The sequence below is a fragment of the Rhinatrema bivittatum genome, chromosome 6, assembly GCF_901001135.1.
Source record: "Rhinatrema bivittatum chromosome 6, aRhiBiv1.1, whole genome shotgun sequence".
In the NCBI taxonomy this organism is placed as follows: domain Eukaryota; kingdom Metazoa; phylum Chordata; class Amphibia; order Gymnophiona; family Rhinatrematidae; genus Rhinatrema; species Rhinatrema bivittatum.
This window is the reverse complement of record NC_042620.1, coordinates 58,076,895-58,104,523: the sequence shown is the minus strand read 5'-3', so window position 1 is coordinate 58,104,523 and position 27,629 is coordinate 58,076,895. Positions and strand designations below refer to the sequence as shown.

Sequence of the window (27,629 nt, the reverse complement as noted above, 5' to 3'; positions counted from 1 at the left end):
AGTAGAACTCTGACAGAAGTTCCAGGGTCCTGGCTGCTACTGGCTGTCCAGCAGTCAAGGAGTTGTGGGCCCACGCTAACACTGTCCTGCAGGAATGAGAGGGCACCATGTCTTTCCCGCGGCGACCACCTCGGATGATGCCAGAAGAACTTTGGCCGGGTCCAGAATGTACTGAGGCAGGTTGGCAATATCTTCTGTCTCCGTCGTGCAGGAGAGAGCATCCGCTCGAACTTTATTGGACACCGGTCGGTAACGGAGGGAAAAATTTAAATGGCTGAAGAAGAGTGACCAGCGTGGATTAAGGTGCTGGGCATGACACAAATACCCCAAGTTCTCATGGTCTGTGTAAAAGATTACTGGGTGTTGGGCCCCCTCTAACCATTGGCGCCATTCCTCGAATGCAAGTTTGATGGCCAGCAGTTCTTTATCCCCTATGCCATAGTTCCTCTCGGCAGGCGAGAACTTGTGCGAATAGTAGGAACACAGCAGGGGTTTGCCTCCATTGGACAACTGGCTTAGAACAGCCCCGACAGCTATTTCAGAGGTGTCGACATCCATGATGAACTGGCATTGAGGGTCAGGGTTGCAGAGGCAGGTGTCTTGGAGGAACGCATTCTTCAATTCCTGGAAGGCTTGTAGGGCTGTCGGCGGCCAGTTCTTAGCATCGGCGTCCTTTCTGGTAAGGGCCGTCAGCGGGGCCACCATCTGGGAATAGTGTGCGATAAATTGCCAGTAGAAATTGGCGAACCCAAAGAACCGTTGGAGTGCCTTCACTCCCAGTGGTTGGGGCCAATCCTTGATTGCCGCGACCTTCTCCGGGTCCATAAGGAAACCTGTGGATGATACGATGTAACCAAGGAAGGGTAGCGACTCCTGCTCGAAGAGATACTTCTCAAACATTTCTTAAAGTCGGTTGTCTCACAGTTTCTGAAGTACTCGTCAGACATCGTGGCAGTGCGTCTCCAAGTCACTGGAGTATATTAGCACATCATCGAGGTAAACAATTACCGAGGTATGTAGCATGTCTCTTACAACCTCGTTCATGAGGTTTTGAAAAACCACCGGGGCATTGCAGAGACCGAAGGGCATGACCAGATATTCGTAATGGCCATCCCTTGTGTTAAATGCGGTTTTCCATTCGTCACCTGGACGAATCCTTACTAGGTTATACGCCCCATGGAGATCCAGTTTTATGAACATCTTGGCCCCTTGTAGTCTGTCCAGAAGTTCCGGGATCAAAGGCAGAGGATACCGATCCTTTCGGGTAATGCTGTTCAAGCCACGGTAATCTATGCAGGGTCGGAGGGTCCCGTCCTTCTTTGCTATGAAGAACCCTGCTCCAGCCGGTGATTTAGATGGTCGATGAACCCTTGGTCCATGTTCTCCCGGATATATGCGGACATGGCCTGTGTCTCGGGAAGGGACAACAGGTATACCCACCCTCATGGCGGCATGGTACCCGGGAGCAAGTTGATTGCACAATCGAAATGGCGGTGCTCCGGGAGAATCTCAGCTTTCTTCTTAGAAAAGACATCGAGGTAGTCTTGGTAGTGGGGTGGCAGTGCCAAGGAAGTCGTCAACAGAGATACTGGTGGTCATGGGACAGCGGCCAAACAGGAGTCGAAGCATAAGAGGCCCCAGGACGCCAACTAGAGGGTATCCCACAAGATTACAGGATAGTGCTTCCGCAGCCAAGGTAGCCCCAGGATGACTGGATGCATGGACTTCTCCAGGATGAGGAAAGAAATATCCTCCTCATGCAGATTACCAGTGCATAGCGTAAGAGGCTTGGTACATGTAGCGATGGTCCCTGGAAGAAGTTTCCCCTGAATAGAAGACACATGGAGAGGGGGTCTTTGGGGCTGAATCCCAATCTGGAGTTGCTGGACCAAGTCTTTGAGGATGAAGTCCCCCCCCCGGCTCTGGAGTTGATCAGAGCTAGCAATTCGAACTCTCCTTTGGGAAGGAGTAAGGTCACCGGGATGGTTAGCTCCCCCACTGTCCCTAGGTCTGAGCGTTTCCTGGACGCTCACTACAGCGGGCGAGGAAATGGCCCTTGCCACCACAATGTAGGCACAGGCCCAGGGCCCAATGTCTCTTTCTTTCTTCTTGAGAGATAGGGCCCCGGCCCACCTGCATGGGCTCGGGGTCTTCAGCCCCTGGAGAGGCAAAAGGAGAATGCCCGCTTCGAGAAGGTGTAGTTCCAGAGCTCCCGGGTCTGTGATCAGTCCTCCTCTCTCGGAACCGACGTTGGATACGGTGGTCCACACGGCCCGCTATATCAATGAGATCGTTCAAGTCGTCCGGGAGATCTCTGGCCAGCAACTCATCCTGAAGTCTTGGGGAGAAACTTTCCAGAAAGATGCCGTGCAGGCTATCACTTCCCCAGTTCAATTCGGCGGCAAGACTCTGAAAATCCACAGCATGTTCCACCAAAGGCCGGTTACCCTGATGCAGCTGGAACAGTTCAGATGCGGCAGAAGGTCTGCGGGAGGACTCATCTAAGACCCGCCGAAAGGCGGTGACAAATTTTACCAGATTGGCAAGGCGGGAGTCCTGATGCTCCCACAGGGTGGAGGCCCACGCCAAGGGTCTCCCGTCCAGCAGGGAGATAATATAGCTCATCTTGACCCGGTCCATCAGGAACTGAGCTGGAAGGAGATTGAATTGAATATAGCACTGGTTCAAGAACCCTCGGCAAAGCTTGCGTCCCCTGAAAACCACGAGGGTGCTGCCATCTGTATGGGTGCCGCTGGTCCGGTATTGGTCTCAGCTCCAGGTACTGGGGAACTGGAAGCAGTGGCTCTGCCAACGCGGTCAGCTAGTCCCTGCACTGTTGCCATCAGGGACTCAAGGAAAGTTTGCTGCTGCTGCAGCCTCTGTGCGATACCTAGGATGGCTTTCAAGTCTGCAAGATCCGCCGGGTCCATGGCCTTGCAAACTGTTACGGTTGTGGACCCTTGGGCCGGCTGAGACGGTAGATGTTATACTGTGGGAACCCACAGGAAGCATCACAGCCAGGAGGTGGCGCTGAAGAGACTCTGGAGAAGACTTCACCACTGGAAGCCCAAGGTCCCCCAGGAGGAGCCCGTAGGAACCCGGACCTCTTGGACTTAGGCGGACCCTAGCGACCAAGGATCCAGGCAGCGGCCAAAGAGGTGGATGATAAGGATGGCTGGGCCCAGGAGGCTGGAAGAGTCTACACCCTCGGAAGCCCATGGCTCCCCCGGGAGCAGCCCATGAGAGCCCGAGTTGCTGAGACTTAGGAGAATCCTCTTGGCCAGCAAGTACCGGATACCTGAGGTGGTGGAAGAAGCCAAAGTCGGAGTCCAGGAATGAAGCTGGGTCAGAAGCCAGAAGTCAGAGAACCAAACCAAAGCCAGGGGCGGAAGCTGAAGACAGAGTCGTGGGATGGAGCTGGGTCGGAAGCCAGAAGTCAGAAGTCAATACCAAAACCAGGGGCAGAAGCTGCAGGCAGAGTCATAGGATGGAGCCAGGTCGGAGGCCAGAAGTCTGAAGAGAAGATCCAAGATCAAAGCTGCAACTAGAGACTCACTGCAACTAGAGACTGAGTGAACCTCGTTGCAAGGTGAAGTTTAGGCCAAGCTGCAGGGTTTAAATACCCTGTAGCATCTGACCTCATCCAAGGGCGTCCTCTGGCTCTTCCCACGCTGGCCCCTTTAAATTCTGAGCCCCTGCACACGCGTGCCTATGGGGTGGGGCCAGATGCAACGGGACGCCAACATCTCCCTCGAGCAGGGAGAGCCACGGCTGAGGCCTGGGCAGGCCGAATCGGGACCGCAGCGGCCCGGGCTGGCCTCGAGTTGAGTGGAAGACCCGGGGCATGGCCCGGGGTCGTAACAATTAGGGTCATTCATCAAAATGCGTTATGGCATTAACGCATTAAGGTATGCGATAATAATGCTATCGCATGGCGTGAATGCAAATTTCCGGAAGGGGCAGGTTTATGGAGAAGTTATTAAAACAAGAGGTGCTATCACACAATTTTAACACCAGAAATAACTACACCTTTTTTCCTGGTGTTATGCTATGTAATATGCCCTAAATTCACAATAAATTGCATTTTGCCATTTTGGAGGGGGAGGGGAAGAGAGAGAGAGAGAGAGCCTCTGGGGAGACCCTCACAGTGTGCAACTATTTTTTTATCAAAATGCTATAAGGTGTTTTTGCATGTGTTAAGGACTTATCGCATGCGAAAAGCACCATTAACTCATGTGAAAACACCTTTAATGCATGCGATGTATGGTGTGATGCAAATCTGAAAAAGAGGAAGGGTTAGGCTTAGTATTTTGCAAAGCTGTATTGCATAGCTGTAACACTGATTTTATCTACACCTTTTTCAGTAGTGTTGAGGTGTATGATAGCTTTATTGCATTTTGTGATGTGTTCTCAAATGCCTGTTTTAGTAGGAGAGAGAGAGAGAGAGTGAGAGACTAGCCATAACCCCCCCCCCCTCCCCCCAACACTAGATAGGTATTTATATCTCTATGGGAGGCCCACCTAGTAACTCAAAGTGAGGTTTAGGTATTAGGGTAGGGGATAGGGGCCACTTTGACATTCAAAGTGAGATGTACGAACAGAACAGTGGTCTCTTGTGAAGATTTGATGACCCTCAGAGTGAGGAAACTCGCTCAAAGATGAGATTTGTGCAATGTTCTCTCAACCTAGCTTGATGGACTCTCTACCTGGGTAACATCAAGTTAGGTTGAGAGACCATTGCACAAATCTCATCTTAGAGTGTCATTTAAAAATAATTGTTTGAATAACCTATGGGTTCTAACAAACACTGCAATAAAGGAAGATTGTTTAACATCATTATCCACCTAGATTAATATTGGATCAGTTCCCCCCCCCCCTCCCCCCAAGTCTTGAAAGTAAAATAATTGTGAGGCTGTCAAGAAAAAGTGTAACGTTTTGGCCATCTGCAGGAAGGCCCAGAAACTTGCTGCACCTATCTTGAGCACCGCCAAAGCCAGGATGCCGCCAGGATCTCTTGCAGCAAGGATGCTACCTTGAGTTACCTGATCCTCTGCCTCTCCCTAGACTTGCATACATGCACTGCTACTGGCTAAAGGGCCCTTGGCAGGAAAGTCTCCACAGCATGTCCCAATAATATCACATGCTGGACCTATTTAAACGCTGGCAAGACAACAGACTGGCACCTTAGGATCAGGTCCTTCTGACTTGCAGTGCATGTTTTTACTCCTTTTACCTTGCCTCGTTGTCCTTATGCCTTTCCAAATTGTCCTGCTGTCTTGTCTTGCTTTTTCTTGCCCTTGCCCTTGATCTCTTGCCTTGCGTTGCCTTGTCTACCTTGCCCTGTCCTGGTTTTCAGTGTCTTGATTTGCTCCGTCTTGTCTTGGCCTGATTCCTTGTTCTGACCGCTGTTTTGGAAAGTGACTAATTCTGGATTGCCGCCCACCTTGACCCCCAGCTTGGACCTGCATACTGATTACTCTCTGCCTGCCTTGACCTCAGCCTACACCATGAAACTCTCTGCTTACTGCCTGCTCTGGCCTTGGCCTACATTTGGATCCTGTCTACTTGCTGCCAGCCCTGACCACTGTCTGCACCTTGACTTTGTCTGATCACTCCTTATGGGACTTTCACCTAAGTCCTGCCGGCACCTGGAACCCAAAGACTCAACCTGCGGGGAATGCAGCTAGTATAGGTATAGCTCTTGCTCCAGTCCCAGGAAGAGCACGTCCAGCAGCTATTGGCGCTGGCCTAGCAGATTCGCCTGCTAGGCTGCATCAACCATACCACAGTCCAAGGCCTCACAACTGTGAAAAAATGATCAATCAGTTATTAAGTGAAATTAATATATTAATATTAAATAGTGGCCTGGCAACAGAAAACCCTCCACAGCTGTAGATCTGGCCCTTCTACCTCCCCTTTTTGGCTAATTTTTTGAGAGGGTAATTTTGTAACAACTTACTTAAAATAGCCAGCAAAAACATGCATAAGTTATAGAAGTTTTCAAAGTTAACTTTAGAGGGTTATTTTTCAAATCGCATGGAGAGTTGAAAATGTAAATTAGGGAAAGGGGAGGAGTTTGGTCAGGCTTTAGGCGGGGTTTAGAAAAATTAAGGGCTTGCAGCGCTGACGGCAATAAGGTATCACACATTAGTGCGGGAACTAGCTACAGCTATTTCATTGGTGCCACGGGGGCGATAGTGTGCAGCGCGGCCACAACCGCAACAGGTAAAAACATACCGCCACAATGCCCCTTTTTTCCTCACAGCTCATCATTCCGCTATATTTATAACAGAATGATGAATCCAGGGATTCTTTCTTTATTTATTTATTTTACAAGTCTTATATTTTGCTGCTTCCAGTAACATCATCCAGCATGGATTACAAACATTTAAAACAATAAAATCACTTTTCACATATTATATAATCAGGATCATAACTTTTAAACAATAATGATAAAACATTCACAATAAAATGACAAACCTTACCTCACTTGTATACATCTTTAAATAACAAAGATTTAAGTAGTGCATTTTATTTTATTTTATTTACTTAAATGTATAAACTCACTGTGAAAATTATCCTTTTAAAACTGAAAACTTACATCTGCTATTATGAGCAAATACATTTTTTGGGAAAATATTTACCATACTTTTGAAAATATAAACGTATATACATAAGTGCAAACCCCTCCATAACTCTGGTCTTGGGAGTGTTCTTAGCAAACTAAAGTGCAAACAGGTAAGTTTATCCACCAGCTTATTTTATTAGCTTTATTGCTATTACAAAATTACCCCATAGGGGTACATTTTTAAATGTCTGGTGAACTTTCAGATCCACAGGTACAAGCTCATTTTCAAAAGGAATCTCCCTGTGCCTTTCCTACCAAATCCCTCACCTTCAACCCATACCCAAGATGGTTATAACAAGTGATTAGTGAGTGTTAGTTTGGTTTCAACTGTGAAAGTTGACTCCTTGTAGACCTGTTAGGTTTGCATATCTATGCTGTTTGAAGTATGTTGAGTTATGTAGGGCTTATGATTACATAAAAACTACAGAAGGTCTGCTACACCAGTGAAACAGGCTAGAAGTTAAAGACAAGAATAAACCTACACAGAACAAAATTGCATATTACAGAGATCAGCAAGTCATCACTTCAAGAAGGGAAACATTTTTCATGACTAAACCACTGTATCAATGACCTTATAATCAGAAAACTAAAAGGCAAATTCTGAACAATCTAAGAATGAAATACATTTGAAGTTAAAATTACAAAACACTTCGGAACTCACATAAAAGGGTTGTAGCATAGCAACAAAACTACTTTATAAAAAGATTAGAAACTTGATTTGTTGTAACTCACTTTGATCTAGATTCAACAAAATGCAATAAATTTCACATGATAAGAAGCATGGCTATGATAATTTAAGAGGTATCACACTGTGCACTATATTAGTGCTTCACATAGGTGTTTTATTGTATCTCACGAAGTGAAGAGAGAGAGAGAGTGAGAGAGAGACACCTTTTAAGGCTTTCATAGTAGTCAACTCTTTATACCACTATAGGAGGGCCAATTAGTAACTCAAGGTGAGGTTTTGGTGGTGGTTGAGGGTTTTAGGGTCAGTTTTACATGCACAGTGAGACATACGAACAGCACAGTACACATCAGTGAAGACTTAAAATGATTTGGAGTGAAGAAAGCCATACAAAGATGAGATGTCTACAATTTTCTCTCACCCTGGCTTGATAGCACCCTAGTAGAGAGCCTAGTCCATCAAGCTAGAGCAAGAGAACATTGTAGAAATCTCATCTTTGTGTGACTTTCCTCACTCCAAATCATGTCAAATCTTCACTGGTGTGTACTGTGCTGTTCGTACGTCTCACTGTGCATGTAAAACTGGCCCCCAAACCCTGGGCCACCATCAAAACCTCACCTCGCATTACTAGCTGGCCCTCCTATAGTAGTATAAAGAGTTGACTACTATATATGCTGCCCTAGAGGTGCTCTCTCTCTCTCACTCTCTCTCTCTCTCTCTCTGAAATTTACAATGTTTATTGCAAATCCCATTTCAGTTTATTGCACAGCTTAACACCAGGAAAATAAGGTGTAGTTATGACTGGCAATAGCATGCATTAGAGGTGTGCATTCGGTCCCTACATATTGGCAATCTGCAACGGATGTTGCCATATTCATTGTATTCGTGGGGAAGCGAAACGTATCACGATTCCCCATGAATACATGAATCTTCGCTGAATTATTCGGCTGCCTAAATAAATCAATTTAAACACACCCCCCCACCTTCCTGACCCCCCCCCCCAAGACTTACCAAAACTTCCTGGTGGTGCAGAGGGGGGTCTGGGATCCATCCCCTGCACTCTCACACCCTCGGTGCCGGTTTCATCATGGCACTGATAGCCTTTGACCTACTATGTCACAGGGGCTACTGGTGCCATTGGTCAGCCCCTGTCACATGGCCATTGGTGCCATATTGTGTTCCTACCATGTAACAGGGGCTGACCAATGGCACCGGTAGCCCCTGTGACATAGTATGGGCAAAGGCTATCAGCGCCATTTTGATTACTGGTAGCCGATGGCCCGAGGGCAGGAGATCGCTCCGGGACCCCTGTTGGACCCCCAGGAACTTTTGACCAGCTTGAGGGGGCCTCCTGACCCCCACAAGACTTGCCAAAAGTCCAGCGGTAGTCCGGGAGTGACCTCCTGCACTCCGGCCGTCGGATGCCAGTACTCAAAATGGCGCCGATCGCCTTTGCCCTCACTATGTCACAGGGGCTGACCGTGACATATTTTATTTCTATTCATACTAGTGGGATAACATGGCAGTCACATTTAAGTGGTGATCCAGGAAACTATAGGCCAGTGAGTGAAATGTCTGTGCCATGCAAAATGGTAGAGACTATTACAAAGAACAAATTTGCTGGACATATAGATATCATAGTTTAATGGGACAAAGCCAACATGGATTTAAGCAAGGTAATTCTTGTCTCAGCAACTTGTAACATGTTTTGAGGGCATAAATAAGCATATGGATAAAGGTAAGTCAGTTGATATAGTGTATCTGGATTTCATAGAAACCATTTTGGCAAAGTCCCCCATAAGCAACTTCATAGGAAATTAAAAAGTCATGGAATAGAGGGCAGGGTCCTATTGTGGACTGGGAACTGGTTAAATAATATAAAACAGAGAATAGGTCTACATTTCAAATTTTTCCAATTGAGAAAGGTGAATAGTGGAGTACACCAGGGATCTGTTCTGGTACCACTGCTTTTTAATCTACCTTATAAATGGGCTCTGACCGACGGCCCGCAAATGCGCAGTAGAGAGCAGCTCTACCACGCATGTGCGGGCGAGCACGTCGGTCAGAGCCGTGCGTGCCCGAAAAAAAAAAATGGCGGTGGGGCCGCAGGAGCGGCGGTGAGGGTGAAAAGCTGGAGCGGCGGCGGCCCCGAAGCAGGAGCGGGAGGAGAAGCAGCGGCGCCGCGTGCGTGGGAGTGACAGCCCCCCCCCGATATCTGCCGGCAGGAGCGGGAGGAGAATAGCGGCGCCGCGCCCCCCCCCCCCCCGAGATCTGCCGGTTGTGGATGATCAGAGAGGGGAGGGGATTGAGAGAGAGGGAGTGACTGAGGAGAGGGAGGGGAAGGTGAGAGAGAGAGAGAGGGAGGGAGGTGAGAGGGAGGGAAGGTGAGAGAGAGAGAGAGAGAGGGAGGTGTGAGAGAGGGAGGTGTGAGAGAGGGAGGTATGAGAGAGGGAGGTGAGAGAGAGGGGGAGGGAAGGTGAGAGAAAGAGAGGGAGGTGTGAGAGAGGGAGGTGAGAGAGAGGGGGAGGGAGGTGTGTGAGAGAGAGAGAGGGGGTGAGAGAGAGAGAGGGGGAAGGGGGAGGGGGAAGGTGAGGGGGAGAGGGGGGAGAGAGTGAAGGAGGAGGGAGAATGAGGGGGAGGGAGTGGGAAGGAAACGGACCGAGCCCGTTGTTACGGGCTTAACGGCTAGTATATTTATAAACAATCTAGAAATGGGAACAAGTGAAATGATCAAATTTGCAGATGACTCAAAACTATTCAAAGTTGCTAAATTACAAGAGGATAGTGAGATATTGCAAAATGACCTTACAAAACTGGGAGACTGGGCATGCAAATGGCAAATTAAATTTAATGTGGACAAGTGCAATGCAAAGTTCCATTAGGAGTCACTATTCAGGAAAAGGATCTAGGCATCATCATTGATAATATTTTGAAATCTTCTGCTCAGTGAACAGCAGCAGCCAAAAAGGCAAATAAAATGCTAGGAATTATTAAGAAAGGAATTGAGAATAAAACAGAGAATATCATAATGCCTCTGTATCTCTTCATGGTGCGGCCTCATCTTGAGAAGTTTGTGCAGTTCTACTCACCACATCTCAAAAAAGATATAGCAGAATTAGAAAAAGATACCGAGAAGGGCAAACAAAATGATTAAGAGAATAGAACAATTCCCTTATGAGGAAAGGCTAAAGTGGTTAACACTCTTCAGCTTGGAAAAGAGACGGCTGAGAGGAGATATGATAGAGGTCTATAAAATAATGAGTGGAGTGCTACAAGTAAAAGTTTACTCTTTTAAAGAGTACAAGGACTAGGGGACCCACAAGAAGTTACTAAGTTGTACATTGAAAACTAATAAGTGAAAATATTTTTTTACTCAACACATAATTAAGCTCTAGAATTTGTTGCCAGAGGATATGGTAAAAGCTCTGGGGTAGATTTAAAAAATTTGCACGATCGCGTACTTTTGTTCGCGCACCAGGCGCGAACAAAAGTACGCTGGATTTTATAAGATACGCGCGTAGCCACGCGTATCTTATAAAATCCGGGGTCGGCGCACACAAGGGGGTGCACATTTGTGCAACCTGTGCGTGCCGAGCCCAGCGCGCGCTGCCTGTTCCCTCCGAGGCCGCTCCGATTTCGGAGCGGCCTAGGAGGGAACTTTCCTTCGCCCTCCCCCCACCTTCCCCTCTCTTCCCCTACCTAACCCACCCCCCCGGCCCTATCTAAACCCCCCCCACCTTTGTCGGCAAAGTTACGCCTGCTGAAAGCAGGCGTAACTTTGCGCGCGCCGGCCGGCAGCCCCGCTCCGTGTTCTGGTCCTGGGGGCTGGTCCGGAAGACGCGGCCACGCCCCCGGAACAACCCCAGGCCGAAACCACGCCCGCGTCGCCGCCCCCGAAACGCTGCGTCACGCGCGACATGCCCCCGACACGCCGCGTCGCTCCTGGCACGCCCCCCGACATGCCCCCCGGCATACCCCCGACACGCCCCTTTTACAAAGCCCCGGGACTTACGCGCGTCCCAAGGCTCTGTGTGCGCCGGTGGCCTATGCAAAATAGGCACGCCGGCACGCGAGGGCCCTGCGCGCATAAATCAGGCCAGATTTATGCGCGCATAAATCAGGCCAGATTTATGCGCGCAGGGCATTTAAAATCCGCCCCTATTAGTGTAGCTGCATTGAAAAAAGGTTTGGACAAGTTCCTGGAAGAAAGGTCCATAAACCATTATTAAGATGGAGTTTCAGAAATCCACTGCTTACCTCTGAGATAAGCAGCATGGAATGTATCCATACCTAGGGATTTTGCCAGGTACTTGTTACCTTGATTGGCCACTGGTGGAAACAAGTACTCTGCTTGATGGACATTTGGTCTGACCCAGGATGGCAATCTTATGTTCTTATGGTCTATGAATCTTATCATGGTAAATTAGACATTTACATGTGTCACAATTATATGTTAAAGCAATCAGTGGTAAAAAAAGAGGAGTTAAACAGGTTAGCTCAAAATTTGCTATCGAATGATGCACAGCATTCTGACATCTTGCATTGAAATGAGTTAAGAGAAACTCAGTGTTTTCATGGAAAACTATGACCTCTGGCTATGTTAGATTGTGTTGTGCTATAGCAACCATAACAGAAAATAATATTACAAATTTTAATTAACTTGTGTTGAGACAGAAAGGTAAAACACATTTGGAAGACATTTAAAACTGGCATATGAAATATACTTTTATTTGCTACAAATCAGACAGAAATGTTGTCTGTTAAAAAGTGAAATAAAGGAGGAGAGAATATAAATTTACATTGTAGAATTATTTTTGTCTTCAATTTATATGGTCTACATGCTTTGCTTTGGTTTTTAATAGTCTGTATTGCATAATTCAGAAATACAACTTGTTAGCTATTAAAAGTTATGTGTAACAGAACATTAAGAAGCATAGAAAATTGAGACACTTATTACATGCCTTTCATTTATTCAGTATTTGCCATTTTATTCTTCTTGTTGTTAATGGTGGTTGCACAAAAGAGAATGAGTGAAGACACACCATCAACTTAATGAGACAAAAGGCAAGGGATGTGCTTCAAGGTCTGTATCCAAATTCAAACCATCTAATTAATGTTTCAAGATGGAAAATTTTAACTATATAGAATGTAAAACCCTTAAACTAATCCCCGATATCATTGCCAGACCAATAGCAGATTTAATAAACACATCCCTCAAACAAGGTATCTTCCCTGAAGCCCTAAAATGCACCGTAATTAAACCCATGCTCAAAAAACCACAACTTGATGCCTCAGATCCAGCAAATTTTAGGCCCATATCCAATCTGCCATTCATAGCAAAGACTCTGGAAAAAATTGTAAACCACCAACTTTCCGAACACCTGGAAACCCACAGAATACTATACCCTACACAACATGGCTTCAGGAAGTCACTCAACACTGAGACACTCCTTTTAACCCTCACTGACACAGCACTCAGAGGACTTGACGTAGGCCACTCCTACTGTCTGATATTATTCGACATATCTGCCGCCTTTGACACCATCAACCATGAAATCCTTTTATCCAGGCTAAGGGAGATTGGCTTATGCGACACCACCATAAAATGGTTTGGCTCTTATTTTTCAAACAGAACATACAAAGTAAGACTCAATACCTGTGAATCAAAGCAATTCCCCCTCTCACACAGCATCCCACAAGGATCATCACTCTCCTCCACCCTCTTCAATATATACGTGCTCCCCCTCTGCAAACACCTCTCCGACCTAGGTCTCTCCTACTACGTCTATGCAGATGACGTCCAAATCCTACTCCCCATGAAAAAGAACATACAGTACACCCTACTACAATGGGAGTCCTCTTCATCTCAAATACAAAAACTCCTAACTCAGATATCTCTCACACTCAACCACAAAAACAACAAAATACTATACATAGCAAACAAATTCTCCACAAAGAACATTTAAGACCCCTCGATCATACAACTAAACAGTCAATTCGGATCCGCAGTAAAAGACCTAGGGGTCACATTAGCCTCCGAACAAAACCTAAAAAAACACATCAATGCAACAATAAAAGAGGGTTACTTCAAACTACAGGTCCTCAAAAAACTCAAACCTCTCCTCTTCACTCATGATTACTGGACAGTGCTCCAGGACCTCTTATTCTTCAAGCTACTCTACTGCAACTCCCTTCTCCTTGGGCTCCCAGCATCCACCCTCAAACCTCTGCAACTACTGCAAAACACAGCATCCAGATCTCTCACAAGCAGCAAACGCTCCGTCCACATCACCCCCATACTGAAAGACCTCCACTGGCTCCCCATAACCCACATAATACAATACAAAGCCCTAAACCTTATGCACAAGACCATCAACAATGAAAATATTGACTGGCTAAAAGACACCCTCCACCCACAGGACTCACAAATAAACCTCCGATCCAGGAATACCGAACTGCTAACAATTCCTTCCAAAAAACTGGCTCACCTTACCACAATAAGAAAACGCACCATCTCAATAGCAGGCCCCTCACTATGGAATAAACTACCCACAAAACTCAGAATGGAACCTTCAACCTAGACTTTCAAGAAGATCCTGAAAACATGGCTATTCCAGAAAGACTTCCAGCCAGCAAGTTAACGACACCCCTCCATCACCACGAACCCACACAACCCTTCCCCACATTCATGGTTAACACACTCCTTCCTCTCCGCCTACATGTAGCCCATCCGAACCAAGCCCCAAATCAGTTGCTCCTCCCTACCCCACATTCATGGTTAACATACCCCTTTCTTTCCACCTGCTTGTAGCACATTCGAACCAAGCCCCCAAAACAGTTGCTCCTCCCTTCTCCATTCCCTGGTCCACTACATACTTTTAGCTACTCAATTGTTCAAGTTGCCAAGTGTTTGCTAGTTGTCCTTTGAGGAAGAATAAAACACTCCTGTCTCATCAATTCATGTTTTTTTTATAATATATCACACGAAATTGCCAAATTGTTAACTAAGTTACTCTGTTAGAATGTAAAGAATAATTAGACACCATTGTCATATTATTTCATGTGTTGCTCTATAAACCGATGTGATATGCCATATCGAATGTCAGTATATAAAAACAAACAAACAAACAAACCAATAAATAAATAGAAAGCACATATGGATGTTGCACAAAAGTGTTTGGTCCCCTGAAATGGAACCATGTTTTGCATAAAGCTTCATCGGGGAGGACTAATAATACAGTAGTCTCTCACAATTGCTTTTTGTCTCACTAATGATGGTTGGCCATTTCTTGTGAACTTCAGTTTTCATTAACTAGAAGGCTAATTTACTATGTTTTAATACTAGTTCTAAGGGCGTGGTGCTGGCATAACAACTTTAGCGCTGAATTTATATTCATACTGTGGTTATATAGCCTTTTGCACAGAGGATAGCACTGGTATTTTGAAATTAAGGTTACTATTGCTGCTTTACTGCCTACAATCCTACAATCATAGAGATTCATATTCAGAGGTATTTAGCTGTATAACTCACAATTCTGCAAATTTTTGGTACTTATCCAGCTAAACTTAAGCCAAATATCTCATTATCTGGCTAAAATGTAACCAGATAATTTGGGGCATCCCAGGAGCTTTTCTGGTAGGAATTAACTTATCTGGCTAACCCTGAACATACCAAAGAGCTTTCCTAAAGTTAGCCAGATAATATTCTTTAAAATGTATCCAGCTAAGGGGGTTATTTTCCAAGCTGCATTATGGGCTTTTCGCATGTGAAAAGCACCACATCACATGGTGTGAATCTAATTTAGAAAAGGGATGGAGTTTCTGGCCAAGTTGGCTGGTTTCACAAGTTGTGAAGCCATAACACACAGTTAATAACTACACCTCTTTCATTTGCATTAAGGAGAGAGAGAGAAAGAAAAAGAGAGAGAGAGACTAGCTATAAAGTCCTTATCGTATGTAGGTATTTATACCTCTATATGAGGCCCACATAGTTACTCGAGGTGAGGTTTAGGTATTAGTGTAGGGGTTAGGGGCCACTTTGACATTCAGAGTGAGACATATGAACAGAACAGTGCACTCTTGTTATGATTTGATGTCATTCAAAGTGAGGAAACTCACCCAAAGATGAGATTTGTACAATGTTCTCAACCTAGCTTGATGTTACCCAGGTAGAGAGTCCATCAAGCTAGGTTGAGAGAACATTGTACAAATCTCATCTTGGGTAAGTTTCCTCACTCCGAAGGACATCAAATCATCACAAGTGTGCACTGTTCTGTTCATACGTCTCACTCTGAATGTCAAAGTGGCCCCTAACCCCTACACTAATACCTAAACCTCACCTTGAGTAACTAGGTGGGCCTCATTTAGAGGTATAAATACCTACCTAGTATGAGCACCTTGTAGCTAGGTATTCTCTCCTAGGGATGTGAATCGTTTTAGGACGATTAAAATTATCGTCTGATAATTTTAATATCGTCTTAAACCGTTATGGAACACAATACAATAGAGATTCTAACGATTTATCGTTATAAATCGTTAGAATCGTGAGCCGGCACACTAAAACCCCCTAAAACCCACCCCCGACCCTTTAAATTAAATCCCCCACCCTCCCGAACCCCCCCCAAATGACTTAAATAACCTGCGGGTCCAGCGGCGGTTCGGAACGGCAGCGGTCCGGAACGGGCTCCTGCTCCTGAATCTTGTTGTCTTCAGCCGGCGCCATTTTCCAAAATGGCGCCGAAAAATGGCGGCGGCCATAGACAAACACGATTGGACGGCAGGAGGTCCTTCCGGACCCCCGCTGGACTTTTGGCAAGTCTCGTGGGGGTCAGGAGGCCCCCCACAAGCTGGCCAAAAGTTCCTGGAGGTCCAGCGGGGGTCAGGGAGCGATTTCCCGCCGCGAATCGTTTTCGTACGGAAAATGGCGCCGGCAGGAGATCGACTGCAGGAGGTCGTTCAGCGAGGGTTCCGGCGCCTCGCTGAACAACCTCCTGCAGTCGATCTCCTGCCGGCGCCATTTTCCGTACGAAAACGATTCGCGGCGGGAAATCGCTCCCTGACCCCCGCTGGACCTCCAGGAACTTTTGGCCAGCTTGTGGGGGGCCTCCTGACCCCCACGAGACTTGCCAAAAGTCCAGCGGGGGTCCGGAAGGACCTCCTGCCATCCAATCGTGTTCGTCTATGGCCGCCGCCATTTTTCGGCGCCATTTTGGAAAATGGCGCCGGCTGAAGACAACAAGATTCAGGAGCAGGAGCCCGTTCCGGACCGCTGCCGTTCCGGACCGCCGCTGGACCCGCAGGTTATTTAAGTCATTTGGGGGGGGGGTTCGGGAGGGTGGGGGATTTAATTTAAAGGGTCGGGGGTGGGTTTTAGGGGGTTTTAATGTGCCGGTTTTGCGATTTTTAGATTTTTAGATTTTTCACGATTTTTCACGATTTTTCACGATATTTTACCCCCCCAAACGGCAACAATATGATTCCCTCCCCCTCCCAGCCGAAATCGATCGTTAAGACGATCGAGGACACGATTCACATCCCTATTCTCTCCCTTTCTCTCTCACTCTCTTGCTCGTATATAAATAAACTACTACCATAAAACATGCCCCTCTTCCTATCACATGCAATAGTTTGATAAATCTATACCTAACCTTGCAATTTGGTCAGTGACTGAATATGGACCTCCAAATGTGTTTAATTCAATATACACATGCATATGTTTAAAATTCAAATGGTCTGAAAATGAATTTGCTAGTGATGAAAGATCTTCCCATGCAGTTCAATGAAATTTATAAACTGAAAAATGATATTGCCTAGTCTTTTTTATACTTCAAATTCACCACCACTGAATTGCTGGAACAAATTTTTGGAGATATTGAATAAGGAGTTTTTCCCATACTGTGATAATAAAAAAAAAGCTAAGCAGTCCATATTTCAAAATCAGCTGAGCTGGGAAAGTAACCAGGGTGACTTTATCCTAATATTCAGTGGTAGAGATGTGAATCGGAACCGGAATCTGATCGGTTCCGGTTCCGGTTCCGATCCAAATCTTAAATTTTTTATTGCCCGGCCCGATTTGATTTTTGATTATCGGCTGCGCCCGATCCGATAATCAAAAAACCCTCCCCCACCATCCCGAACCTCCAAAAAAGGTTTTAAAATTACCTGGTGGTCTAGTGGCAGTGCGGGGAGCGATCTCCCGCTCTCGGGCCATCGGCTGCATTAATAAAAATGGTGCCGATGGCCCTTTGCCCTTACCATGTGACAGGGTATCCGTGCCATTGGCCGGCCCCTGTCACATGGTAGGAGCACTGGATGGCCGGCACCATCTTTAAAAATGGCGCCGGCCATTTTAAAGATGGTGTCGGCCATCCAGTGCTCTTACCATGTGACAGGGGCCGGCCAATGGCACGGATACCCTGCCACATGGTAAGGGCAAAGGGCCATCGGCGCCATTTTTATTAGTGGCAGCCGATGGCTCGAGAGCGGGAGATCACTCCCCGTGCCCCCACTGGACCACCAGGTAATTTTAAAAGGTTTTGAGGGGGGTCGGGAGGGTGGGGGAGGCAAAGGGGGTCATTTTAAAGGGTCAGGTGGGGTTTTTTTTATCGGTTCATCGGCGCCATTTATATTAGTGGCAGCCAAAATGGCGCCGATGGCCCGAGAGCGGGAAATCGCACCAGGACCCACCCGCTGGACCACCAGATAATTTAAAACATTTTGTGGGGGTTCGGGAGGGTGGGGGATTCATTTTAAAGGGTCGGGATGGGTTTAGGGGTTGTTTTGGTGTGCCGGTTTTCCCGTCCTCCCCCCCCCCTGATTTATGATTTTTCACGATAAATCGGGGGAATTTCTATTGTATCGCGACTCTAACGATTTTTGACTATTTAAAAAATATCTGATGATTTTTTTAAATTGTCAAAAAACGATTCACATCCCTATTCAGTGGTACTATACAGCTAAAGGAGTCTCTGAAAATATCTTAATAAAATTATCCTAGGTAAATATAGGACTGCTATTTATCAAGCTAATTACCTAGTAATTTTCTCCAGGCTGCCCTGAATAACAGCACTGTCCTGACAAAATGAAACTGTTCTCCTGTGCTGTCTCTTTTTACCCACATAAATTTTGTATGAGCAACTATTTGCCCAAACAAATTTAGCCAGGGTGCAGGTGAAAAATTTCAAATCTCTGTTTTTTGTTGGCTAATTCCCAAAATTTGCCAGACAAAATATAAGAATCAATTTACCTATAAGTGAATGAAGCTTTTGGTCATGTTTTTCAAAAATGTTGTCAAAAGTATAAAAGTTTCCATTAAAAAATGTTCCATAGTGGGACTCAAGACTTCCTATCTGGCGAGAGATTAATGAGAATAAGCTATTTCCCATGGTTCCCTAACCTATAACATTCATTTTAAATAGTTCATGACTTGCACAACACATCATTAATTTGATGCTGCCTTGTAGATATCCTTATCTTCAGATTTAGCTGCTGGGCATATAGCAGCACTATTCTTTTCGTTACCTGGTATTATTAACACCAGAGTTTATAAATAAGGTTTTATGTGATTAAAGAAATATTCTTTATTAATGTGTTGTATTATTGAAACATATAGTGATTTCTTTTTTCCTTTCTCTCAAAAGAAAGGGGAAATATATGCAGAACAGATGAATTTCTATGCAATAATACACTTTGCAAGCTACATTTCTGGTTATGTGATGGAGAAGATGACTGTGGGGATAACTCTGATGAACTTCCTGAAATGTGTGGTATGATTTTTTTCCATTATTTTCTCACAGATAATTACTCTCTTGTTTATCAAAAGGGACTTTTCTAAAATCATTTGCCTAGATAAATAGTGATTTACTTCTTCAGATTGGCTATCTGAAAATTGCCAACCCTCAATCAGGAAAAAAAAGTATGTGTGGGGTTTCATAGCATGCATACTTTTAAGAAAGTTGGAAGGAAAGTGTTTGTGGGCTTTTTTTGTGCAGGTTCTGAAAATAATGCATTAAGGGGTAAATTCCAAAAGGATATGCACTCTTAAAACTCAGTTTTACATTTATAAATACATATTACATGCATAAGTGGACTTTCGAAAATTTCTGCGATATATGCTATTGCATTGTCAATAGGTTTGACGCTCATAAGCACACTCTGATGAGTGTTGTTTCCCAGGATGAACCCTCACAATGTGGCCCAATGCTCAGTTACACCGACTAGGGATGTGAATCAATTTTCTGACGATTGAAAATATCGTACGATATTTTCAAAGTCGTCAGAAATCGGGGGCTTCCTGAAACCGATAGGAAAACCCCACAGATTTGTTCATGGGGTTTTCTTATCATTTTGGGGGAGGGCGGGAAAAATGGCACACAAAAATAACACCTAAACCCACTCCGACCCTTTAAAACAGCTCCCTTAGCTTCCCCCACCCTCCCGACCCCTCCCAAAACATTTGAAAATTACCTGGTGGTCCAGTGGGGGTCCTGGGAGTGATCTCCCGCTCTCGAGCCATCGGCTGCCACTAATAAAAATGGCGCCGATGTCCTTTTGCCCTTACCATGTGACAGGGTATCCGTGCCATTGTCTGGCCCCTGTCACATGGTAGGAGTAATGGACGGCCGGCGCCATCTTTAAAAATTGTGCGGGCCATCCAGTGCTCCTACCATGTGACAGGGGCCGGCCAATGGCACGGATACCCTGTCACATGGTAAGGGCAATCGGCGCCATTTTTATTAGTGGCAGCCGACGGCCCGAGAGCAGGAGATTGCTCCCAGGACCCCCACTGGACCATTAGGTAATTTTCAAATGTTTTTTGGGGGGGTCGGGAGGGTAGGGGAAGCTAAGGGAGCTCTTTTAAAGGGTCAGGTGAGTTTTTTGTTTATCGGCTCGGGCACAGCCAATTAAAAAAAAACAGATCGGGCCGCACGAAAAAAATTCACAATGTGAATCGGAACCGGAATTGGAACTGATTCCGGTTCCGATTCACTTCTCTAACACCGACACCACCTTGGAGCCCTATAGGGAATATGGTTAAATTATGTTGAGCGTTTCAGGAACAAGATGGAGGAAAATCACTTTATGTCCTGGGGGACACAGGATGTGAGTCTATGGTTGAAGCAGATGACAAATAAGGTGAGCGATGTGAGTGGTCGGGGTTGATCAATGGCAAAACCATGAGCCTCAGTGGCAGTTTCTTAGTGGTCTTCAAATGCTCTGAGAAACAATTTGCTGGCACTTTAACAAGCCATCTTATACCATTAAGAATTGCAAGTTCAAGTATGTTTGCTTGATTCTCATGGCTCCCCATCCAATAAGCAAATATATGAAGAAATCTGTGAGCAGGAGTTCTGCTCCAGGAAAAGTCCAGAAATTTCACAAAACCCCCTCACCAATCAGATTGGGTCAAATGTTGGACTGGCTTGCCCTATTTCCCAGGTGCGATGAAATGGCAAGGGTTGTGTGGGGTTTTCAGGACCCTTTGACAATCCCTTATCAAGATTGCATTAGCAACTCTGTGGTTAGCAAAGAGTTGCTAATGAAAAAGAAATTGAATACAGAACTTTATCTGGGTGAAATGGCAGGTGCTTTTTCCATACCCCTTTTCTGTAGGATGGTGCTATCACCTCTGGTGGTGGTCCCAAAAAATGAGCAGGGGAAATATAGGCTTATTCAAAACCTCTCTTATCCTGCAGGGTCCTCCATTAATGATCATTTATCGCAGGAGGAATTTTCCGTGCAATATGCTTCATTTGACAGTGCAATATCCCTCCTGAAGTGGTGTGGAAGGGTGGCAATGATGGCAAAAGCTGACATCGAGTCGGTATTCCGTCTGCTACCTGTCCATTCATCTAGTTTCTTGCTGCTAGGATTCAAGTTCCATGGGCAGTTTTACTTCGACAAGTGTATGCCCATGGGGTGCTCCATGTCCTACACCTATTTCAAGTCATTGAGTTCCTTTTTGTACTGGGTAACTGCAAGAATAGCAGGAATGGACAATATAATTCACTACCTTGATGCCTCAGCATGCCTCAGCACACCTCCTCCATGTGTTACAGGAAGTGGCTGGGAACTTTTGAGTATTGCTGGCTCAGGAGAAGACCAAAGGTCTAGCTACCACCATGCATTTTCTTGGCATTGAGCTGGACTACGAGATAATGATATCCAGATTCCCTGGTGACAAGTTGCAGAAACTGCTGACATCTTGGAATGCGCCACGTGAGCCAAAAAAGTTGGCACTTCGAGAGGTCCAGTTTATTTTGGGCTCCCTTAGCTTTGCTTCTAGGAAGATTTCTATGGGAAGACCATTCTTGTGAAGGTTGGCAGCTGCCATGGCCACTGCCCACATTACTTTATCAGAATATCCAAACCTCTGAGAGAGGATTTGAACAACTCTAGATGAGTGATAAAATGAAAAGAGTCTCTTACATAAGAAGAAGAGGAAATCACGAAGAGTTGTATGAGTTTGTCAGTAAAAATAGATAAAGGTTCAAGCAAAGAGCCTATGCCTGAAACAATCAGACATCCTAGGGGAGCGGGGGGTGGAATGGGGTTGGAAAGACTTTTATGGATCTTGGTTAAAATATAAAATGTGGGGGTGATAGGGTGGGTTTCCATCAAAAAGAAACCTTCCAGGGATGTCAAGAACTGGGCATCAAGACCTTATTGAAAAACAATATTAATAAGAGTTTGCAATTCCTTAGTAGGGTCATGAGAAAGAGGTTTATAAAACTTGACATCTGAGAGTTGACAGTGAATTTAAGCTATATAGTTGGTGGAATTCATAAGAACAGTTCCGCTATCCTTGTCAGCAGGCTTTATAACAACACAGGAGTCATTGGCTAGAGAATGAACTGTATTCCATTGCTGAACTGATAAGTTGTTATAAAGGTGGCGAGGAAAAGGAGAAAGCGAACATCATGAAAAACCAATTTTTCATACACAGAAATCAGAGGATCAGAGGGACCAGTGGGACCCAAGTAGATTTTGGAACAACAACTGAAGGGTCTTCAGAGGAAGGGTATAAATGAAAGAAGTGTTTAATTTTAAAAGCATGAAAAAGCATTGAAGAGACAGATACATATTAAAGAAATCAATAGTAACAGATGGTACAAAATAGAGAGCTAACTGGAGAGTATGCAGTTCAATAGCAATGAGATGACAAGATGACAAATTGAAAACCAGGGAATTCTTGGGTGAACAGTCATATGAAGTTTAGGATGTTATCACCATGGGTCACTGAAGCATTGAGCTTGAGAGCAAGTAACGCATTGTGAGCATGGCAGGTTGAAACTGCTGTGAGGTCTTGAGTGTTCCTGGTGGAAGATATTCCATTGTGGTTGTAAAAAAGAAAAATGTCCACCAGAGAAAGGTGCAGACAGTGCAGGTGGATGCTGTGTTTGGGGCACTTCTACACTTGGTTCATCACCAGAAGAGTTTTCAGAGATGAAAAATGAAAGGCAATTTTCTTGCGAAGCAGATGAGAAATGTTCATCCAAGGACAAACAAAGCCCTTAACGTAATCACACTGGTCTCATTGAAACTTCTTGTATGTCAGAGCTTTAAGATCTGCTCTGAACTTCTCCAGATTCTGCTTAAAATCTGAAAATTGTGAGGGGAATATCTCCGGTGATGTGTGGGATCTTAAGGAATCAGTTTGAATGGTGACTTTCTCCTGAACAGCAACAGCTGACTTCTTGGTGGTTTCAACAATAAGAACCATTAAATTGAAGGAGCATTTATTTAATATTTAATTCCACTGTGTAATAGAATTATCAGCGTGCAGTCTTGGATCCTTAAAGATTCTCAAACCATGGGGAATCCTGTGAGCTCGACAGTATTGCACCAAAGTGGCAGCACGTAACTCAGCCAAGGTAGCCCATTTCTGGCAAAGTATAACTTTTTGTTTTACTGTATACAAACCCTGTTAACTCAGTTTGGAATTATTTAATCTGGGCTGGTATCATATCAAGCTACAACATTAAAATTTCTAATTTGCATATGAACTTACAGACCCTGTAATTTGATTGTGCAGGACACTCTTGCTTTGAGTATTCATATTTGGTGTGCCTTACTCTCTGTTTCCACATCTACTGTGAGGTTTATAAAATAACACATACATGAGTATGTGCTTTTTAAGCACCTATATGCTAATTTTTCCATGCACACCTTTTAAATGGATTAATGAGCATTTAAAGATTGCTATGATAAATGCTACTTTCAAGCACATACATCCTTTAAGAAATTATCCCCATAGACTGAAGTTTCAGCTCCACAAGAATTATTTTTTAGCAAAATAGATTCTGCATTTAAACAGGTGAAGAAGTCAATGGGTACCTTTTTCTCACTGCAGTTTTCAAAGTGAAAGTATGCATGAACTTTCCGATTTCAAATTTGAAGCAAACTCCATTGGTAAAATGTACCCATTAACTTTATACCAAGGTGGGCAGTTTTAAAATTTCTCTTCATCCAGGCAAGCCAGTCCACATAAGGTTTTTTTTTTATTCATTTCAGCCTGCAGATGGAGACAGAATAAACTGCCTCACTGACATCACTCTCATATAGCTCTGTACTGACATCAGTCTGCCAGAATTCTCCATCTCCAATAGATGGTGGACATACATACCTACTTGTGGATGTAAGCCTGTCAGGAATGAGACAGGTTGGCTGATGCACTTCTGAAGTGATAGCCTGACCCCCTATCTCAGTTGAACAAACAGCCAGTGGATCAAATAGTCTGAGGAGCTTGGTGGTGAATGATGGTTGCCCCTTCTCTCCCATAGGCTCCAGAGTTGCTTCCAGCTGAGGTAGGAAGATTTGGGCTCACTGGTTCTTTCTTTTCTTCCCTCTGCCCGTGGTGTGGACTCCTTTCCCAGTTAGGTAATACAGATAGCTGCAGTATGCAATCGGGGGCAACTTGTGAAAAAAAAGAAACAGTGCAGCTCCAGTTCTCAGCAGCAATGCATCTGAATGCAAGCAGCAGCCTCCCGAGACAGCAGCACCAACAATTCTCAGGGATAATTGGGAATGGCAAAGTTGAGCATGTGGTCTCTGCATGGCAGCTTGCGAACTTCCATTTTAACCTGAGCAGCACCACGTGTGGGAATAATGACACCGAGTGGTAAACATGGGAAGAGACTCCTGATTTGTGCGACCTTCCATTTATGAGCTGTGCATCCCTCCCTCTCCCTGAATGTGTGCAACAGATGCTTTGAAGCAAAATAGGAACTACCACAAGCAGATTTTACTCCAGCAGAAGCCTCTTCAGCAAAGGTGGAGAGGCCAGCAGAGTAGAGTGCCCGTGAAGGTGGGGAGTTCATTGAATCTCCCCTGAAAAGGAATGAGCCTTCTCCACTACCCTTGTTGCCTATACACACAGGAGATATAAGGCAGTGGGTTGGAGGTCTCCTTCTCCAATCACATGGTGCCAGGAATGGAATCCTTTTTGTGGGTTGAATTTTTCAAGGGTCAGCAGAAGTTTTGTAATGAATAGGAAAAACTGAGTGCAGGGTCAGAAAGGAAACCCCAGCACCAGCAACCATCCCTGAGAAGCAGGAAATGCCTGAATCCATCTGCTCCCCCTCTAAAATATAAGCAGCAGAGGGGAGAAGATGGAAGATGTAAGAAGATGAGGGCCATGCTGTCTCAGATGACTTCTTAGAGAGGTCTACCTCTTCTCTGGGTGACTTGGGAGAAGTGACCTTGGAGGAGGTGAACTCCTACCTGATGTGGAACTGCATAGGACTCTGTTGTGGTTATTCCATTGGGACACATTTGCAGACCTGTTGTCTCAGACATTGAAGATGTTGGAAATGGAGCCAGCTGAGCTGGACTTGGCTAAGACACAGAAGAAAACTCCTGCTATGGATAGCTTGCATAAGGCATTGTGTTTTTTTTAACTCTTCCGGAGGTGGTACAAAAACTGATCTGGAATGGAGTATGCCAGAGGCAAATTTTAAGGGGGATTGATCCCTGGCAGGAATCTATCCCTTGGACCCTAAGGTGAGGGATCAGTTTTGTTTCCCAAAAGTGGATGCCCTCATGGGTGCTGTTATTAAGAGGGCCATGATTTTGCTGGAAGGCGGAATGGCCTTAAAGGAGCTCAGGATGGGACAACTGAGGCTATCCTGAGACATGCCTATGAGGCAATAATCATGAACTTACAGGTCTGTGCATGCTGCCGTATGGTAGCACAAGCTAATTTGTGCTTGACCCAAGATGCTCAGGATGGCCTAGGAGTGAATGGATATTATTTAGAGCCAGGTATTGCCTTTTTGGTGCATTCAGGCTATGATTTGGTTCACACTGCAACTCGAGAGGAGGCATCAGTGATGGCCGCAAGATGCCTCCTGTGGTTGTGCAATTTGTTGGCTGGTACTATTTCTAAGTCAAACTTGACCAAATTGTGATTTAAGGGCCACTTGTTGTTTGGGGAAGAATTGGTGAAGATGGTGGATCGATGGGGAGGTTCCAAGATTCCCTGGTTACTAGAAAATAAGAAGTTCATTCCACGCGCTTCTTTCTCTAGAGGTTGGTTTTGGGACTTGCAGCGTTTTTGCCCCTCCAGAGGTTCAGGAGTGCAGAAATTTTATACCTTTAGGCCTTTTGAACTAAGAATATGGGTAAGGATGGACACAACAGTTCTGGAGTTTCTGTTCATTACAATTAATGAAGACTTGGAGGGGGGGGGGGGGGGGAGGTTCCATCCTCCGATTATGGAGATAGGCAGCCATTTGTCTCTGTTTTATAGAAGGTGGACCCATAACATTTCAAACCAGTGGGGTCCTGGATGTAGTGAGGTTCAGCTAGGCCCTAGAATTTCATCAGTCTCCTGAAATTACATAGAAAAGAGAGCTGTCATACAAACAACCCTAAAGAGTTTGATCAAACTAAAGGCCATGGTTCCATTCCCAATACAGCAGGAAGATATGGGTCAATATTCCATTTTTCTTTTGTGGTGCCCAAAAAACAGAGTACTTTTTGCCCTATTTTGGATCTAAATAGAATAAACAAGTTTTTGTGCGTAACTCAATTCAGAATGGAAACAATCCATAATTAATTATGGCAGTACATCAAGAGGAGTTTCTCATGTCTCTTTGATCTGATACAAGCATATCTGCATATTCCCATGTGGGAGGAGCATTAGTATTTTCTACAGTTTGCAGTACTTGGTCAGCATTATCAGTGTTAGCCATTGCCATTCTGTCTAGCTATGACACCCAGAACCTTTTCTATGGAAATGATGGTGGTAGTTGCCACTTTCTGCAAGGAGAGCATTATAATCCATCCTTATCTGGACAACTAGTTGCTCAGGGCCAAGTCAGTTGAGGAAAGCCCAAAAGTGTCGAGCATGGTGGTACATCTGCTACAGCAAATAGGTTGGGTTGTTAATCTATCCAAAAACAATTTACCGCCAACATAGATTCTGGAGTATTTGGGAGTCTGGGTCGACATTGTATGAGGCAAGGCATATTTTTCAGAATAGTATATATAAAAGCTTTGGGGGAAAAATACAAGCCCCAAGGGCAAACATTCTTCCGAAAGTAAGGGATTATTTGCAAATATTAGGATCTAAGGCGACAAAGTTGGAAGCTGTTCCATGGGCTTGAGCTCATATGCATCAACTTCAAAAGATGTTGTCTCAGTGGAACCCTCAATTGTAACAGTACTTTTTGCAGCTGTCCCTCCCATTGGGGGTAAAGCAGAAGTTACTTTAGTGGATGCAGAGGGATCATCACACTAAAGGGATGGAATTAGAGATGCCAGAGTGTTTAGTATTCACTACAGATGTGAGTCTCCAGGACTGGAGGGCCTAATGTCATGAACTAGTGGCATGAGGGCAGTGGCCTCATGAGGAGATGGGATGGTCTGGTCTTCAATTGGCCTGAGGCTCAAACAATTCATTTAGCCTCCTTGGAATTTGCAGATCAGTTAAGCGGATGAGTAGTAAAAGTGAATTTGGACAATGCCACGGTGGTGGCATACATAAATCATCAAGGGGGAACAAAGAGAGAACAAATTTCTCTGGAAATAGATGATCTACTGCCCTGGGCAGAACAGCATCTTCAGGCACTTTTGACTACTCACATTGGAGGAGTAGACAATGTTCAGGCGGATCATCTCAATCATCTCACCTTAGATCAGGGAGAGTGGAAACTGTCAAAGAAGGCCTTTCAGCTCATTGTCTTTCAGTGGGGTTGTCCCTCATTAGATTTGATGGTGAGCCACAACAATGTGAAGATAGAGCAGTTTTTCAGCTACAAAAGGGAATCTCTGTTGCTTGGGATCAACTTTCTCATCCAGATGTAGCCTGAAGGA

The 27,629-nt window shown here is 45.0% G+C and overlaps 1 protein-coding gene across 1 annotated transcript in view; it reads left to right on the top strand.

Annotated features, from left to right (window-relative positions):
* Positions 1 to 27,629, top strand: part of LRP1B (LDL receptor related protein 1B) — a 3,516,099-nt gene that overhangs the window by 3,173,670 nt on the left and 314,800 nt on the right. The window contains 1 exon segment of the mRNA XM_029607894.1: positions 18,953 to 19,078. Within this exon segment, the coding sequence (XP_029463754.1) occupies positions 18,953 to 19,078 (126 nt within the window).